This window comes from Pseudophryne corroboree, chromosome 9 (genome assembly GCF_028390025.1).
Source record: "Pseudophryne corroboree isolate aPseCor3 chromosome 9, aPseCor3.hap2, whole genome shotgun sequence".
NCBI classification, from domain to species: Eukaryota; Metazoa; Chordata; class Amphibia; order Anura; family Myobatrachidae; genus Pseudophryne; species Pseudophryne corroboree.
Genome location: NC_086452.1, coordinates 207,059,072 through 207,069,635, shown reverse-complemented (window position 1 = coordinate 207,069,635; position 10,564 = coordinate 207,059,072). Strand labels below are relative to the sequence as shown.

The following is a 10,564-nucleotide window of genomic DNA, read 5'->3' as shown; positions in this document are numbered from 1 at the left end:
GGTATGCATCCTTTATGTCCCGAGTCACCATAAAATCTCCCCCTTTCAGGCTTGCAATGACCGCTCTTAGCGATTCCATCTTGAACTTGAACCTTTTCAGGTATATGTTCAGGGATTTTAAATTCAATATGGGTCCGACCGAACCGTCTGGTTTCGGGACTACAACATGGTCGCATAATAACCCCCTCCTTGTTGAAGGAGGGGAACCTTGACCACCACCTGTTGAAGATACAATTTGTGAATTGCAGTTAACACTGTTTCCCTCTCGTGGGGGGAAGCCGGCAGGGCCGTCGGTGAGGGGGCATCTTCTGAAAGTCCAGCTTGTATCCCTGAGACACAATATCTATTGCCCAGGGATCTAACAGGGAGTGAACCCACCTGTGGTTGAACTTACGAAGGCGTGTCCCCACCGGGCCCAGCTCCGCCTGTGGAGCCCCAGCGACATGCGGTGGATTTTTGTATAGGCCGGGGAGGACTTCTGTTCCTGGGAACTAGCTGTGTTGTGCAGCTTCTTTCCTCTGCCCCCGCCTCTGGCAAGAAAGGACGCACCTCGGACTTTCTTGTTTTTTTATTCGAAAGGCTGCATTTGATAATGTCATGCTTTCCTAGGCTGTGCAGGAATATAAGGCAAAATATCAGAATTACCAGCTATAGCTGTGGAGACCAGGTCCGAGAACCCTTCTCCACACAATCCTCAGCCTTCCATATGCCTCTTAAATCGGCATCATCTGTCCATTGCATATTCTACAGGACACGTCAAGCAGAAATCGACATAGCTTTGACTCTAGGACCCAGTATACTCATGTCTCTTTGGGCATGTTTTATATATATATATACATATCTCTTAAGACAGCATCTTTAATATATATATATCTCTATATGCATACTAGGGTCTCAATCTCTGCTGATAAGGTACCTGTCCACGCTGCCACAGCGCTATAAACCCATGCCGACACAATCGCCGGTCTGAGTAGTGTACCAGAATGTACACGCTCTCTGCAGGATCCCTGAGATTAGCTAGTGCTACCTTCTGGGCAAACGTGACACCCTAGGGGAAGATTCCCATCACATCCTGGCCCTAGTGGGGAAAGGATACTGCCTGAGAATTTTTTGTGGGAAGCTGCAGTCTCTTGTCTGGAGATTCTTGCTCTTTTTCCTCATGAGAGGAGGGAAATTTACCTCAGCTTTCTTCCCCTTAACATGTGTACCCTTGTGTCAGGGACAAATGAGTCATCAGTGATATGCAAATCATCTTTTATTACAATAATCATATATTGAATATCTTTCTGCCATTAAGGCTGTAACTTTGCATTATCGTAGTCGACACTGGAGTCAACTCCGTGTCGATATCCGTGTTTATTATTTTGGATAGTGAGCATTGTGAGACTCTGAAGGTCTCTGTGACATAGGGACAGACATGGGTAGATTTCCTGTCTGTTCTCTAATCTTTTGTGCAATAAATTCACCTTAGCACTTACACATATCCAAACAGGTGTCGGCGTTGTCGACGGAGACACCCTCTCACACACATTTGCTCTATCTCCTCCTTAGGGGAGCCTTTTACCTCAGACATGTCGACACACACGTACCGACACACCACACACACAGGGGATGCTCTATTTGAAGACAGTTCCCCCACAAGGCCCTTTGGAGAGACAGAGATAGAGTATGCCAGCACACACCCCAGCGCTATATGACCCAGGAATCACACAGTAACTTAGTGTTAACCCAGTAGCTGCTGTATATATTGTTTTTACGCCAAATTTATGTGCCCCCCCCCCCTCTCTTTTCCACCCTCTCTATCGTGCTTCTGCAGGGGAGAGCCTGGGGAGCTTCCTCTCAGCGGAGCTGTGGAGAGAAAATGGCGCTGGTGAGTGCTGAGGACGAAGGCCCCGCCCCCTCAGCGGCGGGCTCTGTCCCGCGATTTTGTGTAAAAATAATGGCGGGGGTTCATGCATATTACAGTGTCCAACTGTATATATGCTGCTTTTGCCAGGAGGTACTGAATTGCTGCCCAGGGCGCCCCCCCCCCCCCTGCGCCCTGCACCCTACAGTGACCGGAGTGTGTGGGTGAAATGTGGGAGCAATGGCGCACAGCTGCAGTGCTGTGCGCTACCTCATATGAAGACAGGAGTCTTCTGCAGCCGATTTTGACGTCTTCTTGCTTCAACCCGCTGGCTTCTGTCTTCTGGCTCTGCGAGGGGGATGGAGGCGCGGCTCCGGGAACAGACGACCAAGGTTAGGTTCCTGTGTTCGATCCCTCTGGAGCTAATGGTATCCAGTAGCCTAAGAAGCGCAACCTAGCCGCAGTTAGTAGGTTTGCTTCTCTCCCCTCAGTCCCACGTAGCAGAGAGTCTGTTGCCAGCAGAAGCTCTCTGAAAATAAAAAACCTAACTAAAATACTTTCTTATTAGCAAGCTCAGGAGAGCTCACTAAAATGCACCCAGCTCTGTCCGGGCACAGATTCTAACTGAGGTCTGGAGGAGGGGCATAGAGGGAGGAGCCAGTGCACACCAGTAGTACTAAATCTTTCTTAGAGTGCCCAGTCTCCTGCGGAGCCCGTCTATTCCCCATGGTCCTTACGGAGTCCCCAGCATCCACTAGGACGTTAGAGAAATATATATATATATATATATATATATATATATATATATGCACACACATACATACATCCCCAAACTATCCACTAATTTATGGCTAAAACAATAACCATAATCCATGTTACACTCTCTACCTGGTGATCTGCATAACTTCCATCCCATTCCTTCAGATCACCACAAATCCCTTATTTTCATCGAATCCCACCCAAAGTAGGGCCAAGTGAGGACTATACTTGGATGAATTATTTGAGGTACATACACAGGTTTACCCAGTTCAGGATAAGTGAACACTACTGGCGGCTTTCGTTCCCTTAATGGCGGTCACTACCCCTGATTTCCTCACTAACATTTGAACTAGTGTGCTCGATATATATGAGCCATCCCTCATGCTAATAATTGGATCATTTACCCCACTCTCAGATGAAATTCCCCAATCTAATGTTTCACCAGCTTCATGGTTTTTACTAGATGAAATAACACACTCTTCTTCCAAACTACTTTCCTCCAGTACCTGTGGGGGGCTACACTTGGAACTCTGGGGGACATTGCTGGTACCAATACTGTCATAATAAAAATATCCTGCACCTCCCTCAGTGTCATTTGTCTCATCGTGATTACCAACAGAACATCCTTGTAATTGATGTTGGCTATTTATAGATCGCAGTCTCCCACGGTCTCTCCAAGTGGAGTGTCTCAGTGGTTTTGCTTCAGCATTCTCAGGGAAATGAATATCTTGGATAATAGGCATGAGATGCTGTCGGTGGTAGGTAACAACTGGTCCCTCCCCCGATTCTAGTCGCAGTTTGTAAACAGGGAGGTTAGGTAATTGTTCAATTACTACATATGGGTCAGGTTTCCACCGATAAGCTAATTTTTGTCGTCGGGGAAGTCCTAATTGCTGCACTAGAACTCGATCTCCTATTTCCAATACATTCTCTTTCACTCTCATGTCACATCTTTTCTTGTTTGCTATCCCAGCTTTTCTAGCAGTTTCCTGAGCTAACTCATGAGCATATTTTATCTCTTTCCGTAAATTGTTGATATATTGGGAATGAGTTTTGCATCTCGGGATGGAAGTCCTAAAGAAACATCTATTGGCAGTCGGGCTTCACGCCCAAACATTAATTCATATGGGGAGTACCCAGTAGATTCATTCTTAGTGCAATTATAGGCATGCACCAGATGGCATATCCTCCTATTCCACTGTGTTTTGCACATGGGGCCCAAAGTGGCCATCATGTCGAGAAGGGTACGATTAAAACGCTATGGCTGAGGATTACCCTGCGGATGGTAAGGAGTAGTCCGGGATTTCTTAATCCCACAGCACAGACAGAGCTCCTTAATAATTTTTCCCTCAAAATCCCGCCCCTGGTCGGAGTGCAATCGGGCGGGTAAACCATAGTGAACAAAGAACCACTCCCATAGAGTTTTGGCTACTGTAACGGCTCTTTGATCAGAAGTAACATAAGCCTGGGCATAACGGGTGAAGTGATCCGTTACTACCAGTATGTTACATTCCTTCCCTGGTGATGTTTCCAATGATAAATAATCAATGCATACTAGATCCATGGGACCATGGCTCTGAAGATTAATAAGAGAAGCGGACTTAGTGGGAAGAGTCTTCCTCAAAATACAGCTACCACAGGTCTTACAGCAGATTTCAATATCCCTCTCCATCAAGGGCCAGTAAAACCGGTCAGTTATCAGCCCCATTGTCTTTTCTACCCCAAGATGGCAATGCTGATCATGTAATGCATTCAAAATAGTTTCTCTATAGCACTGTGGAGTAACTAATTGTAATTTGAACTTCCCAGTGGATTTAACTGATTCACGGTATAATATTCCATTCCTCAGAGTCAATTGCTTTATTTGCCGCATCAATAACTTAGATGCATGTGTCAGAGAACTTACATCACGTTCAGCACCACCAGACTCAATACAGAGTATGATAACAGAGATATCGGGATCATTCCGTTGATCACTGCGGATTTGTTCCTGACTTATGTGTGTCAAACCCCCTAATTCTAATTGGCTTAACCAGCAATAGGCCAGAGGTAAAGCCTTGTCAGAGGCTCCAAGGGCACTAATACATTCCCCACTCTCTGCCACTACACATGAGATGCTAAAGCACAATCCCTTAATGGTAGTTGCAGGAACTTCAATCCACTCAGATCTGTCTAGTTCATTCTCGATTCTAGATAACCTGGACAAAGAGTCTGCGTCTGTTATTGATGCCTGGGCGATATTTAATCTTGAAATCATAAATAGACAAGGCAGCTAACCACCTGTGCCCTGTGGCATCTAGTTTAGCAGTGGTAAGCACATAGGTCAAGGGGTTATTGTCGGTGAACACCTCAAAACTCGCTCCATACAGGTACTCATGAAATCTATTAGCCACAGCCCATTTAAGAGCAAGGAATTCCAATTTATGTACAGGATATCTCCTCTCACTATTGGACAATCCCCGACTGATGTAAGATACAGGTTGTAACTTTCCGTCATGAGTTTGGTACAACACTGCACCTAGGCCACCAAAGGACGCATCCACATGTAATGTATAAGGCAGAGTGGGGTCCACATAGGCCAATACAGGAGCATTGGTAAGACTCCATTTTAATTTGAGGAAGGCCTCTTCACAATCATGTGTCCATCTATCCCCAAACTCTTCAGATGGTTTGAAATATCCATTTTTTTACATGAGGTTGCCGTGGTGGTTTTACCAACTGGCGGATACCCCTTGGTCAAATCAGTGAGAGGGCGACATATTACAGAATAATAGGGCACAAAGCGGCGATAGTACCCACAAAACCCGAGGAAAGATCTTAACTCCTTTAATTTGGTGGGTCTTGGCCACTCATTCTCCGCTTCAACTTTCGTTGGGTCGGTAGAAATACCCTGTCGACTCACCACATGTCCCAAGTAAGTCACAGAGGGCAGGCAGAACTTGCATTTGTCCACAGAAAGTTTAAAACCTTTCTTCAATAATCTATCCAGTACCTTGAGCAGACGGTGGTTATGTTCCTGCAGAGAGGACCCGAAAACGATAATATCATCAAGATAAACTAATACCTCACGATAATTCATATCACCCACCGTCTGCTCCATGGTCCTCTGAAAAGTGGCCGGGGCACCCTTGATTCCTTGGGGCATCTTCAAAAATTCAAAGAAACCCAAAGGACAAATAAAAGCAGTCTTCTTTCTATCCTGGTGACTCATAGGTATTTGGTAATACCCACTTCGCAGATCCAACACTGTGAACCACCGACTTCCCTGTAAACAGTCCAATGCCTCCTTTATCCTAGGAACTCTGTACTGATCTGGCACAGTGCGTTGGTTAAGTGTGCGATAATCAATACACATTCTAATTTTCCCATTATTTTTATGGGCCACTACGATAGGGGATGCATATGGACTTTCAGAGTGTTGAATAACCTCTGTTTCCAAGAGAGTCTGAAGATGCTGTCTGACATCATCGAAATCTGCAGGAGCAAGTCTGTGTGACCTCTCCCTGAAAGGAGTCTCATCAGTCAGCTTTATACAGTGTTCCACACCTTTTGCTTTTCCCAAATCCCATTCCCCAAGAGAGGACATGCTTTCGTTCCATCAATTCCTCACATAAAGTATTTCGTTCTACCAACCCAATGTCACTCCCCTGGAAACATGGAGTTAAGTCTTCCATGGACAGACCCCGAGCCAGAGAGGACTCTCTGTGCTCAGACTCCCCGTCCCTGTATTTCTCATGGCAAGTTGCCATAGTAATAGCAGTCGCTTCCCTACACATTTTTAAACACCAATCACTGAGGACCCTAAATAAATGAACATTAGTCCCAATGATCACTGGCATTACAGTTTTATCACCTGGGGACTCTGGGCATACCAGAGCAATTAGAGGTAATGGCTCCGACACACCCATAAATCCCTCCGGAAACTCTATGTTGACTACCACATAACCTAGATAAGAGTATTTCTGTTCACTCAATCCCCAAATTACCAGTCCTTCCAGGGGCATGATAGGGACATCAGAGAGATAATGTCTATGCCAATGCTCAAATATAATGGACACCTGGGACCCACTGTCCAATAAAACAGGGCATGGATGTCCATTTAATTTAACTACCACACGTGGAGCGGGTCCTATCATACCATCCGGAATAGAACTACTCCACTGGGTACTCCCCATTGAATCTACATCTAATTTCTGGGAGACGGCGAGGGGCCCGCCAATCTCCCACCATCATTTCCCTGATGTAGGGAATTATTTGACTGAACATTAGTTCCCACTTCAGTCATTCCCCAGTCTATCGAACATTCCACTGCTCTATGTCCTAACTGTCCGCATCGGAAACACCCTCTGCTTATAAAATTTATCACCTCTCCTAAAATTTCCCCTGCCACTGTTAAACTCCCTCGTGGAATTACTGGAAGTAATGCTGGAGGGTACCACCCTTTGATTTAGAGCAAGAATAAGCTGGTCTATTTTCTTATTTTGTTCCACTACCAAGGTAACTAACTTGTCTTCCCTCGACCCTTGGGCCTCAGGTGAGGGTACCACCACTTTGACAGTTTTGGCATGAGTCTTTTCCCTATTAGCGATTAAAGCTTCTTCCTATGTAATCTCCTTAATTAGATCATTAAGGGTGGGACCTCCTAATAATAAAGTGGTACAACGCAATCGCTGAGCTACAGGGTCAGTTGTTAATGTTCCCCTAATTAATTGTTTCAAGCGGCTACTATCCACTTCAGCGGGAGCTAACCCTCCTTTATCTACGATTTTATGGATTAATTTATCAAGTCTATACACATACTGTGACAACTTTTCTCCTGTCTCCTGATAAGTATGATGGAATCTGGCAACCAAATCACCTACATCCTCCAATGTCCCACACGTGTATTCTAAAGCCTGAAAGTAGTCAGCCACAGCAGCCCCAGGATTACTTTTCCTAGTAGCTTGAATAATTCCCATAGCGGGTCCCCGTAAACTCTCTACTATCCTTTGTTTCTTTATATGATCGGGGCAATGCCACTCCTCAGACTGCTGTATAGCTGCCTCCCTCCAGGCCTCATAAGGTTCCTCGCCAGTAGGCACTGGAAGTATTCCTGAAAAAAGCCTTAATCGTCTGTAACTACCGTCATAGTGCCACCTTTCCAATTGATGTACTACTTTATCAGCTATAACCTCTAACTGGTTACCTAACTTTTCTTCAATGCCCTGTGCTTGACTACCTCCTCCCACAGCTGCGGAGGGATCTCCAATAGCCGGATAAGACATGTCACCCACAATTAATGGTTCAGCAGCCCTTTCACTGCCATCCTTTTCAGGCCATATAATTATCCACCTGCGTTCTGGGTTAGATCTCACAGCCACCACTTTGGGAAGCAATTCAGACTCTAAATCATGACTAGTAGTTATTAATACAGCACACATCTCTCCACTTTCCCTGAATTGTTTATCAGCAATCCTTGGTTGCTTCACCCCAAAGAGAAACAGCATCTCTGTCATAATTGTACCATCAGTGGTGTCTGTGAGATCCCCCATCAAAACAAAACTCCTTTCAGGAGTTACTCCCTTCCTTATACACCAGTCAAACACTTCACTCCTGGTATATTGTGGCATTTTGGCTACTGTGCTTCACTTATCCCTGAGTATCTTACAAAATGATCTCAGCAGTGCCTCCAAAATGTAACCCTCCCTACCTCCTGACCAGGTTACTAATTCTATTAAAGTGCCTCCACCCAAGCTAATTTTCTATAACAGGCTGCCTGGGTAGCCTGATTTCTATCTGTACTAAAGATGTGGGTTTTGCTATCTATGCAAATGTACAAATAAATATATCTCTATCTAACAACAGTACATTACCAATATATACCTGTTCTTCTTTCTTTCAGCTTCTCCAATCAATCTCCAGTACATTAATCGGTAAGTATAATAGTTTTAATGTTAAATTTATTAGACTAGTAACATATTAATAACTCCGTCTGTGCATACCTCTTAAAGTTCATTTCCTAGCTACCCCACATTCCTATACAATAAAATTTGCATGCAATATACAAAAAACATTTGGTGTAAACTTCACTTGTCTGAGTGACCCGGGTACTCTGGAATTAATAAAAATGAGTTGCGCAAGTTGGGGCCCATAAGATGATAAACTACAGTAGTCTTTTATGATCCAGATACATGAAGGTGTGAAGTGTCCTTTACTGAGTTTAATGCCACTTTAGAAAATCCTGCTTATATGTGTACATTGTAATCCTTTATCCTGGTTACTTGTGTAGTCCAAAATATATTACACTTCTCTGCTCCGAGAAAGATATTACTGTTACTTTGTATCCAGTAAGCTGCATGTAGCAAACTGCCCTATGTCTTGAAGTACAAAGACACAGTGTAACTTCTCTGGTGGCTTCACTCAAATGATTTCAGATCTCTTAACATCCAGATAGTTAACTTAACAATTTTCTCTTTAGTATAGACTAATTTCTTGCCTTGAATAATTTTCCCTCGATAACTTATTGCATCAGTGTCCCTTTCCCTTAATAACTCTACATGCAGTCTCTGAGGGATTATAATAACTAGAAACTTTACACTATAATGTTTACAGTCTTATTCCACTGTATAAGCAATTTCATCTCCTTTGTGTATATATATGTATATAATCAGAATCTCCATTTCTGTGACGAGCATCCACTAATATATATATATATATATATATATATATATATGTTCCTTCTGTTTGTCTATTAGATGCTCAAGTAATGATGGTCAATAAAGTACAGTATAATGTCACAGAATGCTAGATAAATAAGGCGGGATCGCCCATATATACAAGTACAGTATTGAACAGTTAATCCTTTCCCTCTTACTGGATAGCGTATCTAAAAAATGCCACAATACAGTACTTAATATACTTATAGTATTATTGACAGATCTTTAATCTCCTGGGCGGCTAACCCTTTCTGGACCCTATGTGAGTTTATGAATTAATCCAATCTATCAATATAATAATTGTGAGGGTAATAGTAATCCTTCCCACTTTCACTGCCAGGTTAGATTTGTGGTGCTATGCCCTGGATTTCATATTCCTTTTTGGTGCAGTTCATTAAATGACACCAAGTTGTAATCTCTTGTCTCTGTCCCACTTGCTTATTAATGCTGTGTTTAAATGAACAGCTGTTCTTATGCTGTGTAGTGGGTGGTGTCATTCACTTACATGACCAACAATCAACTCCCCCGACTCCTCCTTCAGTCTGTTCACTGGATGGCACTGGCCGCCCCCTACGTCACTGGTTAGCTTGACCTGTTGATTGGGCGATGACTGAGCTGCCTGCCCTCTGCGTCGCTCACTGCTGCTCTATTCTGACAGCCGCCCGCTGACCTCAAAACCTCCGCTCTCCCTAGGGGCCCTTCGCTCTGCCATCTCCACCCAGCGGCGGCTCCACCTCAGCCATAAGGTACTGCCAAATCCTGAGTAGCACTGCCGGGACCCAGGTGCCGCTGTATGTTTACAGCTCACAGCTCTTTAGCGGCGCGGGTGTGCCCTGCGATTGCACGTCAGGTGAAGCTCAGCCTGGGTAGCGCTATTTGGACCCTGCTGCCGCTGTATGTTTACAGCTTATAGCCCTTTAAGCGGCGCTGGGGTACCAAATGCGCACACTAGCTAAGGGAACTCCAGTCTGATCTCCGCCGGTGAGAGCATCCTTTTATACTCTCCCACCAGCTCCCGGCACATGAACCCTCTCCCTTGCACACGGCTCCCTGTTCTACCGGCACGGGGACACCACTCTGCGCACGGCCCTCTTATTACCGGCTCGCGGGTCCTCTCCTATGCACACGGCCCTCTTATTACCGGCTCACGGGTCCTCTCCTATGCACACGGCCCTCTTATTACCGGCTCGCGGGTCCCCTGTTACAACAACAGCAGCAGCAAAGACAATACTTCTCCGCACTCCCCCTGCCCATTTCAGTGTCA

At 44.8% G+C, this 10,564-nt stretch overlaps 1 protein-coding gene across 1 annotated transcript; it reads right to left on the bottom strand.

Annotated features, from left to right (window-relative positions):
• Positions 1-7,206: 7,206 nt before the first annotated feature.
• Positions 7,207-8,214, bottom strand: LOC134958782 (paraneoplastic antigen Ma1 homolog). The gene has a single exon (XM_063941512.1). The coding sequence runs from the start codon at positions 8,212-8,214 to the stop codon at positions 7,207-7,209; it is 1,008 nt and encodes a 335-aa protein (XP_063797582.1).
• Positions 8,215-10,564: the final 2,350 nt, after the last annotated feature.

What these genes read in the sequence shown, in the direction of transcription:
- LOC134958782 (XM_063941512.1), bottom strand. Translation starts at nt 8,214, where the DNA reads ATGCCACAATATACCAGGAGTGAAGTGTTTGACTGGTGTATAAGGAAG.